The sequence below is a fragment of the Cibotium barometz genome, chromosome 37 (genome assembly GCF_041138505.1).
Source record: "Cibotium barometz isolate CiBa-2024 chromosome 37, ASM4113850v1, whole genome shotgun sequence".
NCBI lineage: Eukaryota > Viridiplantae > Streptophyta > Polypodiopsida > Cyatheales > Cibotiaceae > Cibotium > Cibotium barometz.
In genome coordinates, this window is record NC_141082.1 from 47,488,182 (window position 1) to 47,514,393 (window position 26,212).

Below are 26,212 nucleotides of genomic sequence, written 5' to 3' on the forward strand. Positions count from 1 at the left end.
GAACAGTCCATCAGAAGCCACTCTGTATGTAAAGAAAGAAGAGACAGATCTGTTGGTCATCAGTCTTTATGTAGATGATCTCTTGCTCATGGGATCAAATGATGACAAAATTGCAGCTTTTAAGGAGATACTGCAACAGACATTTGACATGTCTGACTTGGGCCTTGTACATTACTATTTGGGCATACAGTTTGTGCAGGATAACAGAGGCATTGGGTTGTTGCAATCACGCTATGTTGCTAAACTTCTGGAGAAGTTTAAATTTCAGGATTGCAAGCCTATTAGTACTCCTATGGAGCCTGGGATGAAACTGTCACTACAAGATGACAGTGTTTCCTTTGATGCCACTACATATGCTCAGGCTGTTTGGCAAGCTGTGAAGCGTGTATTCCGTTATTTGCAGGGTACCTTGTCTCTTGGATTGCTTTATCCTGAGGGGGGTGACATGCAGTTACACGCTTACAGTGATTCAGATTGGGTTGGTGATTTTGATACCAGACATTCCACTAGTGGAAATTGTTTCTTTCTTGGCTCTTCATGCATTTCTTGGCTAAGCAAGAAACAGACCACAATGGCCACTTCGTCTTGTGAGGCAGAGTACAGAGGAGCCTACACTACTACTGTTGAGTGTGTTTGGCTGCGTCGTCTCATGACTGATATGGATATTTCAGTGGAGGAGCCTACACCTATCTATACTGATAGTCAGAGTGCCATTGCTGTGGCCAGGAATCCTGTGTTTCATGCTCGCACGAAACACATTGAGATTCACTATCATTTTGTTCGGGAGAGACTCCAGGCAGGAGATATCAGTCTGATCTACTGTCCTACAGATCAGAATGTGGCAGACATCTTCACCAAGGCATTACCACGTCCGAAATTTGAAGCATTCCGCAATGCTTTGAATTTGTTTCCTTTTGGTGGATGATGTACAGTGATCACATATCACTCCAGGGGGGTTTGTTGGGTTTTATGTTGTGTATGCACCCAGAGGAGTGCTAGTGATCATCAGTAGATTACTGGGGCACTTTTTACTTCAGTTAGTGGAGGTTTTTCCCCCCAGTTTAGTTCAGTTTCACTTATATGCAGTTTATAAGTGTTTTGGTCCACCCGGCACATTTATGGCCGGACATGTGAACACATATCTTTAGGGTCACTATCAAGTGGCTATTGTACTTCACTTTTTTATCAATCAAGCATACTAAAGTCGTGTTCTCTCTGCATCTTGGTTTCCACGCCTGCTTGAACTTGTGTAAACCCTAACCCTAACCCTTTATTGCCTTCAATTTGAAGCTTCCAATGAGTGTAGTTGGGTCCTTTCAACTTGTCATCTTTGTTTGTACAGGGGGGAGCCATATCCACAGTAGCAAAGAACAAATCTCAGCTCTCAAACACTTATCTCAAGTGCTTTTCAACGAAGCGAGGCACCAGGAACAATCAGCCCCCTCTCAAACCGTAGAGAGAAAGAGGCAGGACAACAGCAAAATAGTCCAAGATCCACCGGGAACCTCCTACCGGAAGGGCAGGGACTCGTGGAGGAAGAAGACAACGTAGGGCCACTTGTGGCAGCACCAAATGCAAAGAACTCACCAAAATTAGATGCCGGTGTAGAAAACACAGCCACAACTTCACCGTTTACCTCTGTAGAAGAAAACACAGCCAAGTGAACTGGCCGGGTTGTCTCTGTAGGAGAAAACGCAGCCACCAAAACTGGCCTGCAGAGCAAACAGCCAGCTGGCTGGACCTGAAAACGCAGCACTGTTCGAGAAACGCAAGCACTGTTGTCACAGATCTGCAGCCGGGAGAGATGTGGAGAAAAACGCACAGCAAAAGGAGGGAAAGGTGGGCAGATTTGCAGAGTTTGGAGCAGCCTGGACCTAAGCGTATGATACCATGAAGGAGATAGCACAGGCGGAAGCATAAACAGTAAACATATGAGAGAGTGCAAAGGAGATAGAGAGAGTTGGACAAGATCACCTTTTATAACAGCAGTAAAGCTTTACAATGGCAATGGCCAGCAATTGGATGTTGAACTATGTGCAAGTGAATTGGATGAGGGAGTGAATAATGGGGAACTCCTTATATAGTGCATGAGTGAGCTGGCCGACTGCCTCTAGGGCTGGCCAACTTCTCACAGGACAAATAAATAGGAGAAATACAATAAAATACCCAGATAAATGGTAAAGCCCTAGAACACTGAGATGCACAATTCTAACACAAACGAGGTGGATTCTTGAACATTAACTCCCCATCCTCTCCTTCTTTGAGATCACCCTTTCGGATGAGATTGGTGTTGGGTTTTATGCTGTGTATGCACCCACAGGAGTGCTAGTGATCATCAGTAGGTTACTGGGGCACTTTTTACTTCAGGTAGTGGAGGTTTTTTCCCCCAGTTTAGTTCATTTTCACTTATATGCAGTTTATAAGTGTTTTGGTCCACCCGGCACATTTATGGCCGGTCATGTGAACACTTATCCTTTAGGGGTCACTATCATGTGGCTTGTACTTGACTTTTTCATTCATTGAAGCATATTGGGAGTCGTGTTCCTTCATCTCTTTGTTTCCACGCCTGTTTGAGCTAGTGAAAACCCTAACCCTAATCCTTCTAAGTCTTCATTTGGTATCAGAGCATTGAAGCTCAGCTCAAGCCCTGTCCGTACACTATCAGCATCAGCTGCCCGTACACCTGTGCGCCGTACTGCTTCCGTACCTGACATCGCCATCGTACTGTACCAGCCGGTAAACAGTCAGCGCCGACTGTACCAGTCAGCACCGACTGTACTTGTCAGCGCCGCCTTCATCAGTACCTGTCTGCAGTCACCTTCAGTTCTGTACAGAACAAGTCGACTGTACCTGTATAGTACAGTCAACTGTACTTGTTCCTGTGGTGGACTGTACCTGCAGTACTGCTGCGTACACCTCAGTACAAGACTGCGCCGCCTTCAGCTACACCTCTGCGTCTGCTGCCCGTACATACAGTAAGCGCCGCCTTCAGGTACTGTACCTGCCCAGACTGCGCTGTACCAGCCCCGTACACCTATCAGCGCCGACTTACAGAACTGCAGTGTATCTGTTCGCATTGTTCAAAACAGTGCTTCGTAAGAGTACATTCACTGTACTTCAACTGTACCTGCAGTCTATTCACATTGAAGTCAACTTGTACCTGTCTGCTCAGATTCCGTACTGCTTTCGTACCTGCTTCCGTACAGCACCTCGACTGTAGTTGCTGTGTACCTGCACAATACAGTCGACTGTACTTCTGCTCAGCACAGAAGTGGTAAGCATTACATATTTTGAATATTGGGCATTTTTATTTTCTCTGTGAAAATATACAGGCACAACAGGCAGATTTTCTAGCAAGGAAATATACAGGTTTTTTGCACAGCTTGGGTGTAGCAAATTTTGGGGCATTTTGGCATTGTGTACGCCATTTGCTGCACCACTCAGTCATTGGTGCATTAAGCTGCACATTCAGAGGATTGAGAGTGCAGGCAGATTTGGGTAAACTGTATTCAGTGGAGTACAGTTGTTATCAGGGTTTTTGCTTTTGGGTTTTTTGGTAAACAGGTACAACATTGTGCGTAAAGCATAATGGCAAATCAACAGCAAAGTGATGTATTCACATATTTGTCTAAGGAAGACAAATTGGATGGCACGAACTACTCCTTGTGGAGTTTTATGCTGAAAAATGTGCTTGTGGCAAAAGGTCTTTGGGATTTCGTTAGTGGTGATGAACCACGTCCAGGTCCATTGGCTCCAGAGACTCCTCCCCAAGGGGGTGCTCGTGGACGAGGACAACAGGTACAGGCTCCAGGACAGCCATTGCCTGTTCAGAGAACAAATGCTCAAAAGACATGGGATGCCAGGGATGCACAAGCATTGTCACTCATTGCATTGTCAGTTCAGAGGTCCATTATACCTCATATTCGGTCAGCTGGCTCTTCACAGAATGCATGGGTGACTTTGGAGCAAATGTATGCTGCTCGTAATGAGGCTAGGATCTCATTTTTGAAAAGAGAGCTGGAAAATCAGAAAATGAATGAAGGAGATGATATGTCTAGCCACTTGAACAAGCTGCAGGATTTGAGAGAGCAACTCATCAATGTGGATGAGATTATTCCTGAGACACAGCTTGTGTCCACCATCTTGCACTCTTTGCCAAGATCTTACTTGGCTTTCCATACCTCTTTGAACCTCAGCATGAGGAATGCTGTTGAACCCCTCAAGTATCAGGAACTTGTTGCTCTCTTATTACAAGAGGAGCAAATGAGGAAGAATATGAATATGAACACAAATGCTGAACAAGCATTTACTACAGGTCAAAAGGGGAAAGGGAAATCTCAGCCAAAGAGTGCAAATCAAAATTCAGGTGATGGTGGTTCTTCACAGGATACCAAGAAAAGTGATGGACAGCCCAAGAAGAAGGGCAAATGTCATTATTGTAAGAAGCCAGGTCACTACATCACGGAATGTAGGAAGAGGATTGCCAAAGAGAAGGCAAAGGAAGCTGGGATGTCTGTTAATGATGCTCCTAAAGCTCCTCCAGAGACTGCTTCTTTTGTTGAGGACAGGGATTACTGTTTCTATACATGCAGCTATGATGCCTCTTGGTCTTCACAGGCACTCAGTATGACAGAGCATGCATGTACTTGGTATTTTGATAGTGGTGCCTCAAAGCATATCACATCTCGCAGGGATTTGTTTAGTCATGTTGGCCCTGCCCCTGTTGGCAAAACTGTTCAGTGTGCCAACAATGCTTCATATCCAGTGTGTGGCATTGGGGAGATTCAGCTTACAGCCATTGATGGCTCCATTCTCCGCCTTACAGATGCCTTATATGTACCAGGGATAAAGAAGAATTTGTTGTCCATTTCTTCTTTAGCACATTGTGGAATGCAAGTCCACTTTGATGATGATAAATGCATGGTCAGAGACAAAGCAAATGCCTTGACCTTGATGCTTACTGGTACATTATGTCATGGACTTTATGAGTTGGATGCAATTCAGCCAGTGGATCAGTCTGCTTATCATGCATTCACTCTTACTTCAGCTATGGTTGATGCAGAATTATGGCATGCTCGCATGGGGCATGTAAATTTTGGTAGTCTTATGCTTATGCAACGACATAATATGTTTACAGATCTACCTCTCATGGAGAAGCCTCCAGATCACATTTGTGAAGGATGTATTTTGGGAAAAATGCACAGGTTTTCCTTCCCACGTGATCAGGCTCTAAGAGCAACTGCAAAGTTGCAACTTATACACAGTGATCTTTGTGGTCCCATGCAGACGAAGTCATTAGGTGGTTGCTTTTATTTTGCAACATTTATTGATGACTTCTCTCGTATATGCTGGGTCTATCCTTTGACACAGAAATCACAGGTATATGATGCATTTTTGGCCTTTATAGCACTTGCTGAGACAGAGTCTGGATGCAAGGTGAAGACTCTCCGTTCTGACCGAGGGGGGGAATATATGTCACATGTGCTGAATTCTTTTCTTGGGAGTAGAGGTATAAAACATCAGTATACTACTCCTTACACTCCACAGCAGAATGGGGTTGCAGAAAGGAAAAATCGGTCACTCATGGAGATGGCCAGATGTATGCTAAAGGCAAAAAGACTACCACATATCTTTTGGGTGGAAGCAGTAATGTGTGCTTGTCATATTTTGAATCGATGTCCCACAAAGGCATTGGTTTCTATTACTCCTTTTGAGGCTTGGCATGGCCGCAAGCCTTCTGTATCGCATTTTCGTATCTTTGGGTGCCTTGCATATGCACACATACCCAAAGAGTTGAGGAGGAAGCTTGATGATAAAGCCACAAAATGCATTTTTGTTGGGTATAGCCGTGAAAGCAAGGGCTACAGGTTATATGACCCACTATCCAGGAAGATATTTATCAGCCGGGATGTGATTTTTGATGAAAAATCAGAATTATCCATGGCTGGTTATGAGGCAAATCAGGCTGAAAATGATGTATTTGAAGGTCTTCTACCCATGGAGTTTCATTCCACAGTTGGTGATCCAACTCATGAGGGTAATGGACAGCCAGCAAATGATGTAGGTGGTGCAGAAATTCAGCAGCCAAATGAGCCAGAAGCTGAACCAAATATGGGACAGCAGGCACCACAGGTCAGACATATACCTAGATGGTATTTGAGGACACTACAGGACAGCCATTTAGAGGGTCCTCTTGCTGGTCGTACTCGTAGGGAGACAAGGACCAATGAGCATGCACACATCATGGATTTGAATCTGGTTATGGCAGCCAGTTTACAGGATGATGATGAGCCTGATTCGTTTGTGGATGCACGAGATAATGTGCATTGGAACAAAGCCATGCAGGATGAGATTGATTCTATTAAAAAGAATCAAACATGGGATTTGGTTGATCTGCCCAAAGGCAAGAAAGCCATTGGTACTAAATGGGTCTACAAGTTGAAAAGACATGCAGATGGATCCATTGACAGGTACAAAGCCCGTCTAGTTGCAAAGGGCTATGCACAGAAGAAGGGCATTGATTATGAGGAGACATTTGCTCCTACATCCCGTATGTCGACACTTAGGTGTGTCATTGCATTGGCTGCACATCGTGGTTGGGTTGTTCACCAGTTGGACATAAAGACTGCATTCCTACATGGGGACCTCGAGGAGGAAGTTTATGTATTTCAGCCCATGGGATTTGCAGAACATGGTCATGAGGGGAAAGTATGCAGGCTGAAAAAGGCCTTGTATGGTTTAAAACAAGCTCCACGAGCTTGGTATGCAAAAATAGATGCTTTTCTACTCACTCAGGGATTTGTGAACAGTCCATCAGAGACCACTTTGTATGTGAAGAAAGAAGAGACAGATCTGCTGGTCATCAGTCTTTATGTGGATGATCTCTTGCTCATGGGATCAAATGATGACAAAATTGCAGCATTTAAAGAGATACTGCAACAGACATTTGACATGTCTGACTTGGGCCTTGTACATTACTATTTGGGCATACAGTTTGTGCAGGATAACAGAGGCATTGGGTTGTTGCAATCACGTTATGTTGCTAAACTTCTGGAGAAGTTTAAATTTCAGGATTGCAAGCCTATTAGTACTCCTATGGAGCCTGGGATGAAACTGTCACTACAAGATGACAGTGTTTCCTTTGATGCCACTACATATGCTCAGGCTGTTGGGTGCCTCATATACTTGTGTAATACAAGGCCAGATATTCAGTATGCAGTCTCTCAGTTGAGCAGATTCATGCACAGCCCACGGTTGTCACATTGGCAAGCTGTGAAGCGTGTATTCCGTTATTTGCAGGGTACCTTGTCTCTTGGGTTGCTTTATCCTGAGGGGGGTGACATGCAGTTACATGCTTACAGTGATTCAGATTGGGCTGGTGATTTTGATACCAGACATTCCACTAGTGGGAATTGTTTCTTTCTTGGCGCTTCATGCATTTCTTGGCTAAGCAAGAAACAGACCACAGTGGCCACTTCATCTTGTGAGGCAGAGTACAGAGCAGCCTACACTACTACTGTTGAGTGTGTTTGGCTGCGTCGTCTTATGACTGATATGGATATTTCAGTGGAGGAGCCTACACCTATCTATACTGATAGTCAGAGTGCCATTGCTGTGGCCAGGAATCCTGTGTTTCATGCTCGCACGAAACACATTGAGATTCACTATCATTTTGTTCGGGAGAGACTCCAGGCAGGAGATATCAGTCTGATCTACTGTCCTACAGATCAGAATGTGGCAGACATCTTCACCAAGGCATTACCACGTCCGAAATTTGAAGCATTCCGCAATGCTTTGAATTTGTTTCCTTTTGGTGGATGATGTACAGTGATCACATATCACTCCAGGGGGGTTTGTTGGGTTTTATGCTGTGTATGCACCCACAGGAGTGCTAGTGATCATCAGTAGGTTACTGGGGCACTTTTTACTTCAGGTAGTGGAGGTTTTTTCCCCCAGTTTAGTTCATTTTCACTTATATGCAGTTTATAAGTGTTTTGGTCCACCCGGCACATTTATGGCCGGTCATGTGAACACTTATCCTTTAGGGGTCACTATCATGTGGCTTGTACTTGACTTTTTCATTCATTGAAGCATATTGGGAGTCGTGTTCCTTCATCTCTTTGTTTCCACGCCTGTTTGAGCTAGTGAAAACCCTAACCCTAATCCTTCTAAGTCTTCAATTGGAGAGTGCCAATCCCCTTGGCTTCTTGCCCACTTCACGGGCCATAGACTCAAAAGTCATATCCACCATAGCATCAGCTTTCCTTGCTTCAATAACACTTTGTATATAGGGATCTTCATGCAAAAATTTCAGCTCTTGCTCCTTTGCTTGCAAAAGCTTCTTCATGTGCTCCAATTCAGTCCTCAATGCATTGGGCTCATTCTCATGCATACGCTCTTTTCCACGGGATGGTTGTCCCATCAAAACACTGTCATAAACTCTCTCAAGAGGCTTGTGCCTTCCATGCAATGCATCGGAATCGCGAGAGGCACTTGATTGACCTCTCGAATTTGGCACTTCGAAAGGGTTGCCTTGACTGTCCATTGAGTCAAGTGTCTGTGTTTGCTTCGGATCTCAAAACACCGTGTCTCCTCTTGAGAAAGAGAGACGACCGGGCTTTGATACCAATGTAACCGCTCCCTACAGGAGGCCTACAAATCGAAAGATAAAATACACATTTTTTTAGATCACTTCACTAATACAAGCAATGTAACAAGACTTGCAACATTAAAACTGGAAATGACAAAGAACACTTGACAACATCATTGGGGCCGGAAAGGGCCACCTCCCCCTCAATACAGTTTGTATTTCTTGGAGTATTTATATGTACAAGTGTTCAAAGGCCCCAAGGCCAGATTTCTCCATAACATGGAGTGAATATAACTAAAAACAATAAGATTTCTGTCGATGAAGAATCGGTTGTCGGAGTAGACCAAATCACAGGCAGACTCCCATCTTCATTGGGTACACCTGTCCTTCACTGGTGTTCCGGGACCGTGCACCAACAGGCACGCCCGTACTAACACCTTGCAGGGTGAGGCATCGCGGAGGGAGTGATACTTGGTGCTTCCAAGTAAAAGCTTTGCTCCGAGTTTCCCTCAAATCCCATTGACCTTCACTAGCTTCTCTGAATGTGAGGGTGCGGTGAGGGTACTCACGGGGAAAGATCAACATCCTAGTGGCCTTCCTTGGTGAAGGCAACTAGTGGTGACGATTGCCTACATAAGACTTGGAAAAACAACATATAAATTTAATATTATTTGAATTTGAAATACAAAAACAAGTACTTGATTTAGATTCAAATTGGGATTTAAGGTGAGGAGTGAAAGAAAGTGACGCAAATATAAAACACAGATGTAGGCCCAAATACAAGACCTGTAAATGTTGGAAACTGATGTTTATTGTTGAAATTTGAGCACGAGGGAAGCCCGTAGGTGTTGTACAATGATGAGAAGCAGTAGTAGCTGCTAATGACCTCAATTGAATGCTGAAAAATGAGATGGACTGAGGGAAAGAGAGCCAGTCCTCATATACTTCCTCAGGATGTTGGTCGACAGCATGGCTGTAGCATTAAATGCCTAAAAAATATCAAAAAATGGTAGAAAAATATTGAATAATCTCTCCTAAGATATGCCAATGCAAGGCCTCATAAATGGCCAATACAAGCATGAAAAAGATGATGCAGACCCTTTGGAGATGATATAATCCAACAAGGAGATTGCCCCCCCTTTAATGTGGTCCTGGTCGGTTGGTGCAAACAGCAGCCGGCAACGGATATTGATAGCGAGTTTAGGACCAGCAGCAACCGACGAGTGTGAGGGCAAGTATAGGGGCAACACCAAACCTGCTTGATTCTGGTTGGTGAAACACAAATCTTGGCACGTGCTTTCTTATGGAGTGTCAATCCCGTAGACAAAGCTCAGCACAAATATCAGTCCTACCATGGAGTGACAGTCCCATGGGTAAGACACAATCTTGGTCATACACGGGTGGAAGCAAACAACCTCCCGTCCATATGGCACAATACTGGTCACACGGGTGGCACAAAACTGGTTCCCGCCCATGTGACACAAGATGACTGACCCTTTCACATGGGGCATTGGCCTAGCCACATATGAACATGGTACAAATCTAGCCGCTCTATGAAAGTGACAGTCCCATAGAAGTGGCTCCAGAAATGGAAACGAACCAAATGGTGATAGAAGTTCTCGGATTTGATCACAAAAAGAAACAAGTGTCAACTTTCAAAAATGAAACTTAGAAAAATTAGTGAGTCAGGACATGGACAAGAGGGAAGAGTCAATGCTTACCTAGCAGTATGGAAAGCAATATGGTCATGGAAGAAGAAGCGAGCCACAGTTGTATCAACCTCTTCCTTCTTCTTAAGATCCCAACTTTCCTCAAGTGTACTCTGTCGCCGCGCGAGTGTGGGCATTGTAAAGGAACCTACACCATGTGGCTATGGTGTAGATGTGGTAGACGCACCCCTTGACCTTGAAACAGACCCCTCGGGCGGTGTCACAAATGTTGCAAGATCCACAGCCACATGTGTCGGCCTTGTAGCCCTTAAAGCCTCATGCCCAACAATGCACTCAAGAAGCTCCCTTCTCTTCTCTGATGTGATTCTCGTGCAAAATCGAACCTCGTGCCCGGACTCATGCATAAGGTGGGCTCTCACTTTGTCTGACCCACTCGTCCGCCTATAGGGGCAAAGCTTGCAAGACCACGGGCGTGAACCTCCTCCACTTCCAGGGCGGTTGGCATTAACCACTTCCCACCATGACCAACCGTCGTTCTTCTAGCACCGCGAAAACGGGTAGAAGCAACGACGAAAAATGGCAAAGAAACGGTGAAAAAACCAATGGAAAAAAACGGCAAAAAAAATAGTAAAAAAAAAACGACATGTCCCCGACAAGACCAGCCCATTCCGCTGTTCCTGGGACTCTGTCCCCTGGTGACAAACTTCTTCGGAACGTTCCCCCTTGTCCCTAGCCTGTGTTGGAACGCCACCACGTCTCGGGATGGCGTTTCCGCGTCCTTCCCCTCCCTCCCATCCGTCCCCTGTGATTATGCAACAGAGTGCCAGCTGAGCTTCCTTGGCTTGTGTGAACATGTACTTGTTTTGGCAGTTTTGCGGAGAAGGATTTCTCACATCAAGCATGCCATGGCACATTCCTTTTGCATGTATGTGGATGGATCCTCGGAAGGACTCCGGTGTGAGCCCACTGACATGTCAACATGAGTTTATGTCTTTTGCATGTATGTGGATGGATCCTCGGAAGGACTCCGGTGTGAGCCACTGACATGTCAACATGAGTTTATGTCTTTTGCATGTATGTGGATGATCCTCAAGAAGGACTCTGGTGTGAGCCCATTGAGGCTTGACATGATAGAACATGTATGGCTTGCGAGGCCTTATATGACGGAACATGTGTGGAAAACATGTGTGGCTTATGAGGCTTGACATGACAGAACATGTGTGGCTTATGGAGCCTGGCATGATAGTACATGTATGGCAGATACAGCCTGACATGGTGTGCTTTTCTTATGGTACATGTATGGCAGATGTAGCCTGACATGGTGTGATCTTTCTCAAGACGAGCAACCCTGGTACTCACTTCGTACTTATGTTTTGGGAAGGATTCAGCATCCCTGAACATTCAGAAAAGTGGCTTATGGATTTATGGATATTTGGGACATAGTTGGTTCTTGTGATTGTGTTTGGTTAATATTAGAGTTATTGACTCAGGATATGGATACAGTTTCTTGATGCGGTTGGCTCTTGTGCCCGTATCTGACTTTGGATCGTCGATCTAGAATCATGACTTTAATGTTGGAATTATGTAATACTACTGATAGGCAGTGGATTTGCTATATTTGAAGGATATTTCAGTGGTATCAGGCTTATACAGTTGCGGACAACTATCTTATAAGACGGAGGGGATGTCACCAATTTGGTCCCCTCACTAGTCGTGAACAGTATTTCACACATTGTCCAGAACCAAGGTGCGAATCGGGATTTTCCACAGAAGAAAATTGAAGCATTTACTACTGGCAAAGTTTGGCTTGAAAGATGGCTACATAGCATGAGCAACATGGGAAATTATTTGTTGATGAGACTTACAAAGGTTTATAAGTCAACTCGGTCACACATCGTTAAAAGCTATGTATGCATACATGAGGATTCTTTCTCGGAGTGGGAGGCAGTCGCTATGGGACACAGCCACTGGCGCCTGGTCCGAGACTCTTGCAGCACACCGGGTGGGCAGATTCGTAGTCGCTCGGATGAGGATTACTCACCATCCAAGCCGCTTGCGAAGGCCCGCCGTATGGCTGAGACAGCCTCCACCTCAGCAGGTCATCCAGAGGATCATCTCATGGAATGTACGGGGCCTTGGCGGCGCACACTATGTACGTTATTGTGGTTGCTTGAGGCAAGAGCTTCAGAGATGCCTGGTTGGGGGCAGTATTGATATTTTGATGATGCAGGAGCACCATTTGAGTGAGAGCAGGATTCGCAGATATGGTTCGGTGATGCCTGGTAGATGGGACAATTTTTGGGCTGTAGGTTTTGGCCCCTTTGGAGGGCAGGGAGGAGTACGTATGGTCATTGCGGATGCATGGCGGCAGGCCATTGTGGATCGCGGGGTCATTGTGCTTGGTAGAGTGCAATATGTTATTTTGAGGATGCACGATGAGCACATTGGTGTGCTCAATGTCTATGCGCCCAATCATGCTAGTGCCAGAGCAGAGTTGTGGACCCTTGTTACAGATGCATTGCCCGAGGCCGCACATTAGTGTGTTGGGGGAGACTTCAACATGCTTCAGGACCCGGCCGATAGGATGGGAGGCAGTCATGTTACAGTGCACGGCACGCAGCTTGCAGCTTGGGAGCGATTTTGTATGACACTGCGGATCACTGATGCATGGCAGCATGAGGCTTTCTCCCGTTCTCAGGACAGTCTTAGTTTTTCTCGGTCGGATCGCCGGCAGGGAGGGACTAATTTATCACGGATTGATCGCTTCTATGTGGGCGACAGGGTCAGGGAGCGTGGTGGCTCCGTTGGCATTCTCGCTGGCACCTCTTTCTCAGACCATGCGCTAGTTATTTTGACTCGAGGAGAGGACACGGGAGACCAGCTTGCAGTTGAGGATCCCAGAGAGGATACTTATAGACCCCAGTCTTTTTGAGGACATTGAGAGGATATGGCAGGATAGCCAGAGCTCTGACCTGGATGCAGCAGGCCAGTGTGTCCAGGGGCTCATCGAGCTCGGCTCTTTTTTGCACGCTACAGCCTTGAAACGGCTAGGAGAGACATGAGAGCGGGAGCGTCGCTTGAGACGTAGCCTTGCTTCGCTCCAGCGCCTTCAGGAGCAGCAGTCCACATGTGAGTGGGTGGCGTCCCAGCTGAGCTAGGCACATCAGGAGGTTCAAGAGGCAGAGGAGCAGAGACGAGTTTTACCATCATCGCCAGGCCTCTCAGTGGACTCAGCTTGGTGATAGAGTGACTGGGGAGTTTTTTGAGATCATCGGACCCCGCCATGCTCGAGCAGGAATACGCCAACTTAGGAGGGAGGACGGATCGTTAGCCTTTGAGCCCGAGGAGATTAGAGCTATTGCCACTGAGTTCTACAGAGACTTGCTTTCAGTGGAGCCAGCCACGGAGACACGTGATGCTTGCAGACAGACTGTGTGGACCCATTTGCAGAGGAGGGTCACAGATCGTATGCGCAGAGCTTTGGGTGCGTCCCTTTCAGAGGATGAGCTTGTTGAGGCTTTGAGGGCCCTCCCGCGTCATAGTTGCCCTAGGGAGGATGGTTTGACGCCTGCCTTTTTTATGCGCTATTGGGACCTTTTGGGGCCAGGCCTCCGCAGGGGTTTTCAGCACGTTTTGGACACTGGGGTGATGCCACAGAGTTTTTCAGAGGGCTTGATCTTGCTTATCCCCAAGGGGGAGGGAGTGTCAGATGATATTTGGCAGTGGAGGCCTATTATGATCCTGAATACTGTTTACAAGGTCCTAGCCAAGGCCTTGAGTTTGAGGATCCAACCCTTCCTTGGGGATTTGATTCATGCTACCCAGACAGGCTTTGTCAAGGAGTGCTTCGGAAGAAGCTTCTATATTGGAGTACAGCTCGGCTTTCCTTGGCTGGGAGGGTGGTGGTGACAAATTAGATGCTTTTAGCGACTATGTGGTATATCACGTCTTGATAGATTTTCTCGAGCTCTTGCATCAGCCAGGTATAGAGGCTGATCAGGAACTTTCTTTGGTCAGGGCGGGATGGTTAGCTGGCCCGAGTAAAGGTTGCTTGGGCAGGTATTACTCTTCCGCTGGCCCAGGGGGGCTTGGGCGTTATAGATCCAGTTGATCAGAGTAGAGCCTTGTTGGGGAAGCTTATTGTTCGGGGGCTGCTTCCAGGCACTGAGCCTTGGAAGGAGCTTCTTTTTCAGCGGCTGCAGGCTAGAGCTCCCCCAGCACGGGGCACTTGGGCACCAGAGATACGGTGGATCTTCATAGAGATGAGGAAGACACGCCTCAGTAGAGGATGGGAGGACAAATTTGCCTTGAGCATCCTGTGAGCTTGGGAGTTGCTGAGACCGGGGCTTTCTCAGAGACCTCCCACTTGCGATGAGGAGCGGGCCAGACAGCCGCTCATCTGGAGCCCCGTGGTACGCACAGAGCAGGGTCATATGTTGGGTTCTCGCCCTCGTCTAGCCTGGGGACCATTGGCGGCAAGCCCAACACGCAGTTTTGGAGATTGGCAAGCCTTTTGCAGTCTCCCGGAGGAGATCTAGGTGGTGAGGCTGAGTCACTTCAGAGGGGGGCTGATTATGAGGGATGACATTCAGGAGGCACTCACTGAGGAGTGGTTCACGCCTTTCGAGCCAGCGGCCCCACGGTGGATGGGAGCCTTTACACAGAGATCCTGATTGCTGTCAGAGCTTGCACGGAGGATGGTAGATGCCTCTACTATGAGATACAGGATGAGGGCAGACTTCAGAGAGTGGAGGCGGAGTCGCCTTTGGTTGCAGCATCTTTCAGAGGATACGGGTAGTGGCCGCCGCTTCTCGGAAGTGGCATATTGATCCAGACCCTGCAGATGTAGACTCTGATTGGCGCATATGGGCATATGCTGCGTGCCCCTTGGCTCGGCTCCAGTGGGACCCTGGCAAGTACGAGTGGCATGATCCTTATGCGTCCCCCGAGGCCACAGAGATCACCTTTTTCCAGTACACTAGTCGGTTGGGAAGCCATATTTTGACTGCGAGGAGGATGGTCTCTCCAGTTGCATCGGAGCATTGGCGGCTACAGGGACTCTCACAAGAGTTCCTGGAGGATTTTTGGACCAGGCTCTGGGCTAGCAGACAGGCACGCAGGATCTCGGCTTTCTAGTGGCTGGTTGCCCACAGGGGCTCTGCAATTGGCACCTGGCTTGTCTAAAGTGGCCTTCCGCTGGCCTGCGTCCGATGCGGCCACCGAGACCCAACGACATTACCTATGGGACTGTCCATAGGTGCAGCAGATTTGGCTGAGGATTCTGCGCATTTTGGCCCCCCTCTCTCGAGAGGGAATGTATACATGGGGAGCCGCTGCTTGGTCGACTTCGTCAGGGCTAGCTATGGGATACGAGATGGAGCAGGCCAGCCAAGCCATCAGATTCATTGGGGGCCAGCCTCGCCTTGTTCCTTCACCGGAATTCTCGACAGCCGGCTGGACACAGGAGAGGGATTTACGATGGGAGCTCCTCAGCAGCCTCACCATATGGTTCGCCTGGAGAGCCCATTGTTTCAGGGCTTTTGAGGGGAGACTGGAGCCACCAGCAGAGACTGTTCGGGCTATCTGGCAGGAGTTGATTCACACCCTGCGAGGACAGTATGACCGCATCTGGGGCGACTCGGATCGAGCGATCTTGCGACGCCAGGCTTTCCACACCACTTGGCGCAGCGGTCCTTTCTATACTCTACACGCGGGTACCCCCGCTGGCAGTACAGGCCACCAGGTTGGATTTTCCCCCCTCCTATTGTATGATATAGCCTCTCAGTTTATTTGTACTTTTCTGCACATAGGGAGAGTCTCCCTAGCTGCCTTAATTGGTCTCTGCTCTGCCTTCTTATGAGGAGGAGAGGGTTTGTAGTCCATTGGGCTTTTTTATAACTAATGAAAGGATCTTTTCATGGGGAAAAAAAAGGAGAGAAAAAAAAGAAAATACCTCTGAGACATAGTTAACCAAGGGATGGGGACAGGAACGGGGATGGGGACGGGGACGGCTAGAGGTAGGGAACGGGGACGGGGGGTGGGGACGGTGTAGTGAGTAGGAGAGGGTGGAGAGGAAGGTGATGGACCGTGGAGTAGGAGAGGGAGAGAGTGGAGAGGAAAGCTTGAGTAGGAGAGGGAGATCGTGGAGAAGAACTCAAGTCTTGGAAGGCTTGAGTAGAAGAGGAGTGGCTCCAAGCCCATTATATAGTTTCACAGAGAGGGTGCGGAGCGACTGGCTCGCTTCAGAGCACACCCAGGCATGTTCTTCAAGGAGCTGTAGACACCATTTTATACCCCCAGTATGGTACAGGATGGAGCTAGCTAGGTTGCATATCATGATTGTATACTCCATGCATATAGCTTTGCATTCTCCTAGTAGTAGAGCTCCATCCCCTCCACCACTCATTATTGCACACCCAGATTCAGCTTTTTAGTTCAGTACTTTTTCATTTTGTTAGGATGACAGAGGATACCCCATACAGGTACACCGATTTGTCTCATAGGCCGAGTTCGGTCTTTAGGAAGACGTTAATAAAATCTTTCTTTCTTTCCTCTCTCTCTCTCTCTCTCTCTCTCTCTCTCTCTCTCTCTCTCTCTCTCTCTCTCTCAAATGGCCACTGTTAACAGCTAGTAGCCGTTTATTTGAAAAAAAAGGCCTGAAGATTTAGCTGTTGCAGCCGTCCCCGTCCCCTGCAAACAACGTCCCCCCGCTCCCACAAGGGGGAACGCTCGTCCCCTGGTCACGTCCCCTCCGTCTCGTCCCCCTGGCCGTCCCTAGCCCGGTGTGCAGGTCTCTCTGCTCGGGACGGCGTTCCCACGTCCCACGTGGGCGTCCCTCCGTCCCCCTGTCACTATGCTCTGAGATGCTAGAGAGGAGGCACTCAGGTCCTCGACTTGCACCAAATGTGTGTCTTGCACAGATGTTTGCAGAGATAAGGAGAGGGGCGAGAGCGAGGTAGTCAAAGCAGAGAAGATGTGCCAAGAAGTTGGTAGCTTGACAGCGTAGCGTACGCGACGTTGGAGTACTCTGCAGGTCCGGTGGCATGCACATTGACGGAGAGCAGGCTTGCACCAGGTATTGAATGGCGGACACTGGCCTAGGAAGGGAACCCCATGAGAAGTTGTGACAAAGTTGCTAGACTGCATGTGTATGGCGGTGAGGGCATGAGCGACTGGAGCGTCGGCGTCAGCGAGGGATGACAAACTTGACGGAATGGGCGTAGGCAACCGATGTTGGATGGTGAAGTTGAATGACGGAAGACCTACCCAAAAAACACGAAATCCGGTCCCGTGCCACGTAAGGCACAAAGTGGGTGGGAATCCACCCAGTGTGCTTGGAGCTCGACTTGGTAGTTGGGTAGTGGTGAATCCTTGCACACTAGAGCCGTTGCATTTTGTCGGCTAAGATGGGGGGTGGTGGATCAGCACGCACTAGTGCCACTAGTAATGGTGGCAGAGAGAGGTGGGCAGAAGGTGATGGGGAGCCGTGTTGTTGAGTGGGAAGGAGGAAAATATCTGACCATAGACAAAGTTTGTGTGAAATTGGAGAGAGAGAGAGAGAGAGAGAGAGAGAGAGGTGTTGAGATTTTATTAACATCTTCTAAAGGCCAAAAAACGGTCTTTGAGACAAAACCTGTGTACATCATCATCATGTCTCAATGGACATCAAATAGATACAAAAGAGAAAAAAGGGCAAAGTACTCTATAATGTGGAGATAAATCTTTTACATGCTCTGGTTAACTATTGTGGGGTGGGTGGGACGGAGGGGAGGTAAATACATCCAATAAAGCATCTAGTTCCAACCGGTGCCAATGATTGGGTGTAGGATGTCATGCATCGGGCCAGGGGCAAGATATCTCCCAATCTGTGCTAGATCAATCTGGGGTCTATCCCCTCTGCTATGTCTCCTCAAGATCTCATCAATCTGTGTTTGGTGGAGACCTAGGGGGCGAGGTCCAGGTGGGCGGGGCGTCTCCTGGATGCTCCCTCGCTTAGGCTGATGCCACTCCTTTGGTAGTAGATGTAGATATAGTGCATCTCCGAGTGACCCGGGTTTGGATCGAAGGAGCTGTGGAGGATGTCCTACCACTGAGTGGCTGGAAGAAGTTAGTGATCTGTGTCTAAGATGTAGTATCCCTCTGTTGTGGGAGCTGTTGTAATAGCCGCTCTCTATGACATCGTAACTCCATCATAAACGCCCCCAAGCATCTCTGATCATGAAACTGCATAACTGTGTTGAGTGGCGAAAATCCCCTGAAGAGACAATGGTATCACCCCCGAATCTCATAGTATACTGGGCAATGGCAAACATAATACTCCTCTGTCTCCACCTCTATGTGGCACAATTTGCAAATACGTGTCTCCCTCGAGGCTCTTGTAGCTCTCCTTGCCTCCAGCTCTAGAGTGTGTGAAGATACCCGAAGCTATCCAATAGTAGTGCGCATGGCATGAGACATATATACATCCATGTAACCTAGTCTCTGCACAAACCCATCCTGTGTAAGCTGTAAGAAATGATCGTGGTAGTGCTGCCTCTTCGGAAGAAGAGGCTGTGGAGGATCAATCCTCTCAAATCCTGACGTATCAATCAGTTCCTCTCCACACGGGAGAGTCTCATGGTCGGATGGTCCTCATCATACTGAAACGGAGGGAGCTTGTCCATACTCATCCCATATAGTGAAAACCATTGTAGAACCTTTGCATACCATGACTGTCGCCTTGATGCTACTACTCACTCTGATGACTCTAGGGCTTGCTACATTGGGATGCAGGGATAGATTCATTTCCTCCTCGAAGAACTCGACGAACTATGACGTAGGCCACTGCTCTGCCCTTCGGGGTAATCCCGGGAGGGACTCATCTGCCCTTCGGGACTCAACCAACGATTGATGTCTACGGCCTTGTGATTGCCCTTCGGGACTGCACTTTGGGGCTCAACCAACTGTTGGTGTCTATGGCTAATGAATTCACTTTGTGCCCAAACGAGCACGCAGACACGGGGATTTATTCTTACCCTGATCAAATAGGGTTTCGTTCGCAATGACAAGGAACGTTAGCTGGAAACGTGGTCAACTAACGGGCACAAGTGCGGTGCAATATTTTCATGAAGGTGTGACTCTTGGTTGGAGAAGGCCTTGGTCTCTCCAACCAAGAGAGATTGGGATGTTCTAAATGCTTCACAATCTGTGCATGTATCTGCCCCTCCTCTGCTGGATCATTTGGTTAAATCATGGCAGGAGGTGTTACGGCTCACTTCTTGGAGACCTCCAGATTTTCATCGAGATGAGAACTCCCTGCTTGCAAAGGTGTTGGCCACCTCTCGTGTGATTACTTGGCCAAAGAATAATTTTAGACGGCAATTCAATCGTATGGAGAGACTGGGTGTTGTGAGGATGTCTGATACTTTGTTACCTGGGTGGCTGCGAATGTTATCATTCCGCCGTGCTTGTCATAGATTTTGTGTGCCCTGATGTTACAAGTGTATTTGGTTGCAGTCTTTGGGGCGCCTTCCTAGGATGGATTCTTCTCATGCATGGGATGATTGGGTGTTGGGTCACAAGACCAGGCTGTTGAAGGCTTCCGCTTATGTTGTATATCATCTTTTGGTCCAAGAGAAGAGATGGCTTGCAGCAAAATCTAATAAAGTTTGGAATGTGAAGAAAAAGGCCTCCTGGTGGAAGCGCATCCTATTCTATGGTTGGCATTCCAAGCTTCCTTTTCAGTTAAAGTGTTTATTTGGCGAGTCATGGTTGAGGGCTTGCCTTTGGCCACTGCCCTTTGGTGTCGAAGGCTTTCGAATGGCAATTGTTGCTTCTGCTAGCCTTGTCCAGAATCTAGTTGGCATAGGTTTATTTCTTGCCTGATGGCTCGCCAGATATGGGAGTTCATCTCTTCAGTGTGGCAAATGGTGACTGGACACACTTTGTCACCCAAGCAGTGGGTATTTGGAAATGATTTACCGGGGAAACAATCAGCAACATGAGGTCTTCTTTGTTTTATTTCGATGGTTGGGTCTTTGGCATGATTGGCTATTGCGAAATGCTTTCATCTTTGATTCACAATCAGGGGTGAAAGGTCATGTCCAATGCGTTCGTGGTTTATTGCTTTGGCAAGTTTCTTCTTTGATCGATGCACATGTTATCACCATGTGGCCCTCTGTGATGGGAGCATGTTATGTCAGTGGAGAATCCCATATCTGTGTCTTTGTCTTGGAGGGTCCTGATCCTTTGGGTCAGGGGCCATAGTAACAGGGGACGCCCATCCGGGCCTTAGGGACGGGGGAACACCATTGTGGCCTCCCTTTCACACGGGGATGCGTTCCTCCACAAGGGGACGTCCCATGTGCCGTCCCTCACAAGGGGACAGCCGTCCCCAATCAGGGACGTCTTAAATTTGTGGGACGGGGGGGTGTTTGGGGATGTGAAGAAATTTTTGGAAGGCTTTGCCTCTTAGGTTTTAAGTTTTATGTTTTAATGTTTTAAAAAAAGCCTATCTAAAGGCTTATGTGCTGAGTGATCTTTGCCCTCCTCCATCTTTGTTGTGCACACTTGCTCTCTTCCATCTCTCCTCTGGAGTGTACACAGTGCACACTGCACAAGTTCTTGAGCCTTGAGCATGCCAAAGCTCCATCTAAGCTGCCATCAGCCTTCAATGGCCTCTTCCTCGCGAGCACGAGCAGTCCGTGTTGGGGGCAAGGGTTTAGGCTGGTCTTGGTAGGAAGAGGTGAAATTTGAATACCCCCAGACACGTCCCATCTCCGTCTCTCCCCCCCCCCCCCCCCCCCCCCGTTCCCTGCCTTCAGGCGTTCCCCATCCCCAAACACTTCCCCGTCCCCGTTCCCATCCTCCAACCCATGTGACTATGTCAGGGGCATCTGGCTTGTAGAATGGAACGGTCTCTCTCGCTAAGAACTCCTCTAGGGTGGGGAGCGGGAGCACAGATATGGGTGGTAGGCTTATAAGTCCGAGCAGAGGCATTGGTATGGGTGGTGGACTTCTATGTGGATGTGTGTATCACAAGGAAATTGTGATTGCTCTTTGGGAGGTGTTGTGTCGGTTCTGGGCCTGTCTCTTGGCCTACTGCCTCAACACTACATTGCTATGTCGTCTGATCTTCATCAAGTTCATGCCTAGGCATCTTTGATCCTCATACCGTATCACCCGTGCAAGTGGCCCGAATCCCTCTTGATAAAGGCAGTGCATCTCCCCCGTGTCTCGTAGTAAGCTGGACAGCAAAAAATATAATGGGCCTCATCCTGTACCATTTCCATGGTGCATACTCTGCATATCCTCTTCTCTTTGGGATATTCTCGGCTTTGCCAATCTCTATTTTGAGGCGGTGGTGTGGGTAGATACTCTGAGTTGGCCAATTGCGATGCACATAGCATGTAACATGTTATTTGCATGTATCCCTGGATCTTCATGAATCCATCCTCGGAGAGTCTCAAGAACTGATCTCTGTAGAACTCACACTTCTTACCAGTCTCTGACGGCGACACCTATGTCTGATGTATCTGTAGTTTGGGTAGTTTTAACTGGATGATTCAGTTGATCTCATGTAGTGAGAGGTCACGGTAGGGGGAATCTAGGGTGTATTGGTATGGGGGGAGAATGTCCATTTGTATTCCCTGGGCATGAAACCACTCAACTACCTTCGAATACCATGTATGTATCGGTAATGGTGGTGGCCATGTGGACAAGGAGAAGGGCTGTCCAGCTGGTCCCTCTTGCTCTCGCGATATGACTGCGTAGAGGACTCTAGTGCTAGCTTTGGGAGGCGATCTATGTCAAGGGTGTATACATGCTGAATGTAAGTGACGGTCTGAAAGAGGGCATCTATAACCAATGGGGTCACCCCAAACTCTGCACATATAATGTCACGTGGTACAGATGGCTTACCCCCGATCATGCATGACCAGATCATCACCTGTAGCCTCTCTATGCTCCACTCATCCTTCCCTAGGCCTGTCCCTTAAAAGGCTGCACCATACATAGCTGCTGGTTGTACTAAAGTGTCGAAGGGGCAACGATTAGTATGGGGATCCTGGAAATGTGCCTGGAAACACACTCTCCAGCAGATGGGCTAGAGAGGCATGCCCCCTTGCTAGTCGGTTACTGGCAACTGTGGTCATGCACCCGTAAAAGTGACTCCAAGGTATACCTACTACTGCATGATCTCCACTGCTGCCTCTCTGTATAAGAAAGATAATCTTGAGGTGACCACAAAAGATGTGTGTTGAGGACCATAACCTTGGCCAAATTGACCAAAAGGTATCTCTTCCTGCAAAATCTGTCCAATGCATCCTAATGTTTCTGCAAACCCTCTACGAGACAATGCCGTCATATAGCAATATGGGCACTATTGTCTGGGCCAATGGTAAGCCTCTTAGAGAAATAAGATGGTTAATTCACATAAATTCTCGAAGTTTAAAGTCATCCTTATCTACATTCGTATACCGCACTTTTCCTTTATCAAATTGCTTCTTACTCAAAACTAGCTCACAAAATTGTCCAAAGTCAACATTGCAATGTCTCAAAGCATATGTCTGGCCACTCTATTACAAGTAACGAGCAAACTATTAAAATCAGGTGTGACATATAGTATCAAAGCAATTTGTATATTTCCGAGTTTGTTTATTGATTCTTGTTAAGTTTTGAACATATCTAATAGTAATTGTGGTTCAGGTTCTAGGAATACCATGGGACATTGATACTGAAGGCTTAAGGCAATTTATGAGCAAGTATGGAGAACTTTCAGATGTCATTGTTATGAAGGTATAGGTTCATTGTGCTTATTCTATCAAAGCATGTATTGCATCAATGGTGATGGGGTTAAGAACGTACATTTGGTTGGCTTGGCTTCACGGCTACAGGATGCATAGAAGCGGCATCCTGTCGGCATGGTGGTGTAATAGTTGGGACATGTATTGCTAGCCTCCTCATCTAACCCATGCCAAGCAGAGAGCTCCTCAAGGTGTTTGCATTTGAAGTATTATAAAACGATTCAGAGTAATTGGCTAAGTACATCTCACCTTGCAGGATCGGGCAACTGGTCGCTCTCGTGGTTTCGGCTATGTGACTTTTGCGTCTTCTGAAAGTGCTGAAGTAAGTTTAGGGACTAACCAAATTGTTTCTTTCTTCCTGTTTGATAAGCTTTCTGTCAGAAGTAGGGGCTCAAGATGGTGCTGTCTGCTAAGTTTTTTGTCTGATTTAAACCTGTACTTCAGAAAGCTCTAGAAACAAGTCACTTTCTCAATGGGAGGATGCTAGATGTCAAAGTGGCAACACCTAAGGTAAGCTCAAAAGTACGTAAATTGCTCCTTAATAATTTCCCTAACGTGCCATTATAGTAACAATTTTCATTGGTTTGCAGGAAGTTATGCAGCCGCTGCCACCTGCTGAGAAGAAGAGCAGTCGGATATTTGTTGCCAGGGTTCCTCTAAGTGTTACAGATGAGATGTTTAGAAGGTACTTGGAGGTCATGGCCCGGAGCACACGACGAACAACATTTATTGGTTGATAGAACTTTGTAAATTACATCTATAACACCTATAAGGCTTAACACTTTTGGTTTGGGACCTTGCAGTTATTTTGAGAAGTACGGAGTCATAACTGACCTATATATGCCAAAGGTTAGTTCTGTAACTATTGTCACAGGGGCATTCTGGCAAATTTTTCTTTGTTGCTTTCTGTACAGTTATTTGGTGTGTGAGTTCATCTTTGCCTTCTCTCCCCTTTGTCAGGGCTTTGGATTCTGTTTAGCTTACATAAGTTCTGATTTTGCAGGATAAAGGATCACGGGCACACCGAGGGATAGGATTTCTGACATTTGAGAATTCAGGTCAGACCACTTCACTCCAGTTTTCCCTTACCTTCAATTCTGAGTAAAAGAGTTTATATGAATCCCAATACCAAGTTAGAGCATAAGCAGTGTTGCAAAAGTGCAAAATCCAAAGTAAAACAGTTTGGACACTTTATTTGATGCTTTACAGATTCTGTGGATAAAATCATGGCTGAGACACATCAATTAGCTGGGACCACCATTGCCGTGGACCGGGCAACCCCTAAGGTGTGTTAGTTGGTTCCCTTCTTTGCCTGTGCAATGGCTTCCCTGCACATTATCAGGCACCAACGAAGAAAGCGTCTGCGTTATGCGACTGCTTTCATTAGAGAAGAGCCTGGCATCATTCTTAACCTGGACTGCTGGTGTTGGACAGGAGGAACCGGGCAAGAATCTTGACAAGCTTGCGCTTCCATATGGCGTCTTTAACAGCTACCTAAATGCAGCAGCTCGGCTAGGGTTTTTTGGCATGCCTCCTTTCTTCCCTTTTGAGTATCCTGGTTATGGGTTTCCAAGTGAAATGGGAGGTGTAGGAATGCAAGCAAGTGCATTTGGGGCAGGGAATTCTAGGGCCCACCATCTGCAAATGGCGTCAGGAAAAGGGGCTGTGGGCTTGGCAGAACATAAAGCTGAAACAAGTAGTTATCATAACAGAAATGTTTCTCGTGCACCTGCTGTATCGCTTGTTGGTGCCCCAAAGCCTACAGGAAAGAAGATATTTATTGGAAGAATTCCTACAGAAGCCACCACAGAGGATGTCCGGGCTTACTTCAGCAAATTTGGTCCCCTTTTAGATGTTTATCTTCCGAAGGTAAAATCTGGGAAGGTGTAATCAAAACTTGTTTTTATGCTCACAGCACCTTTAGACCTAATAACATGGTATACCACTCTCATCAGGACAAGGAGAAGACAACACATAGAGGGTTTGGCTTTGTTACTTTTGCTGAGGAGAGCTCAGTTGAGCAGGTTGTTTCACGCTCACATGAGCTCCGTGGGCAGATGGTAATTTTGGAGTTCTATCTCTATGCATGGAATCTGCTCTCTCCATGATTTCTTTGATTTTGATGCTGGATTGATTGGTTTCTTCTGCTATTTTTCCAGTTGGCTATAGATCAGGCTGCTCCTATCGGTGAAGCTCCTAGTACAGGGGCTTTTTATAATCCAAATTTAGCTGCTGCAAGCAGTGGGGCAGGTGGTCCGGGTCCCATTAGGGGTGGCAATATCTCGGGGTCTAGTACTGCTGGGTTTGGTGCTTTTTCTGGTGGTTATGACTACGCTGATCCAGTAAGTTGATGACTTTCTTATAGATTGGCATGTGTTCCTGTTAGAATGTTTGTGCCATGCAAATCATTCAGCTCACTGAATCTATATTTTAGTTTTAAATCTATGAACAACCTGGTTCTTTTGTGTATTTGTTCCAGTGGACATTGTATAATTCGTTGCCAACAAGCTCTTCAAAGATGGAGCCACGATATAGGCCGTATTGAAGTGTTTTTCAAATTTGATGGGACTAGTAGACAACCTTTTCAAGTCTACTTTAATGGCATTTACTTTCAGTACCCACCCTCAAATAAATAAATAAATCTGAGGGCGACCTTTTGTTTCTGCAATATTATATTTAGGTTTTGGCCCAAGAATGGTGTGGATCAAATGTTTTCAAACACCTGTGTTTCTGTGCGACCTATTGATGAAAAGATCAATCTTTGGATCATGAGTTCTCTAAATTCTTTCTCTATATATTAGTATTTGGTGAATTTTGAAATCAAATTCTAGAAATAGTTTATTTTCTGTGATAGATGAAGTCCAAGGAGAATTTTTTGTCATATAGGTGGTATAACCATCAACTAAGGCCAATTTTGATGTTGCTGCGTGCCCCTATGGCCCTACATATGTAGGGAAGCCCTGCTCATGTGGGCTTACTTTCATGTGTGCTGATTCATGCACAGAGACATGATAACGACCTGTGTAGGTCGTAAGTCCATTTGAATCCTTTATTCTGAGTTATGGTCTGTTGTTTCACAATATGCAGCAAGACGCACTAGATTTTGAGAATGGCATGAATGAGGTGGTGTGTTTAGCTGACTAAATGAAATGCAAGTGATGCAACAGTCT

General features: G+C 46.9%; 1 protein-coding gene and 1 pseudogene across 3 annotated transcripts in view; both read left to right on the top strand.

Moving 5' to 3' along the window:
• The window catches only part of LOC147617340 (uncharacterized), a 60,912-nt gene extending 35,101 nt beyond the window's left edge, over positions 1 to 25,811 (top strand). For 2 of the 3 annotated variants that reach the window (XM_086776983.1, XM_086776984.1), the window contains 11 exons: positions 22,945 to 23,034; positions 23,299 to 23,364; positions 23,487 to 23,552; positions 23,633 to 23,727; positions 23,846 to 23,891; positions 24,046 to 24,100; positions 24,252 to 24,328; positions 24,477 to 24,911; positions 24,998 to 25,102; positions 25,202 to 25,384; positions 25,522 to 25,811. In XM_086776983.1, coding sequence (XP_086633109.1) covers positions 22,945 to 23,034; positions 23,299 to 23,364; positions 23,487 to 23,552; positions 23,633 to 23,727; positions 23,846 to 23,891; positions 24,046 to 24,100; positions 24,252 to 24,328; positions 24,477 to 24,911; positions 24,998 to 25,102; positions 25,202 to 25,384; positions 25,522 to 25,587 — 1,284 coding nt within the window. In that variant the 3' untranslated portion in view covers positions 25,588 to 25,811. The remainder of the gene's footprint in view (positions 1 to 22,944; positions 23,035 to 23,298; positions 23,365 to 23,486; positions 23,553 to 23,632; positions 23,728 to 23,845; positions 23,892 to 24,045; positions 24,101 to 24,251; positions 24,329 to 24,476; positions 24,912 to 24,997; positions 25,103 to 25,201; positions 25,385 to 25,521) is intronic. The other variant, XR_015262410.1, reaches the window with a different exon arrangement.
• LOC147617341 (uncharacterized) lies at positions 11,755 to 13,214 on the top strand (annotated as a pseudogene).
• Positions 25,812 to 26,212: the final 401 nt, after the last annotated feature.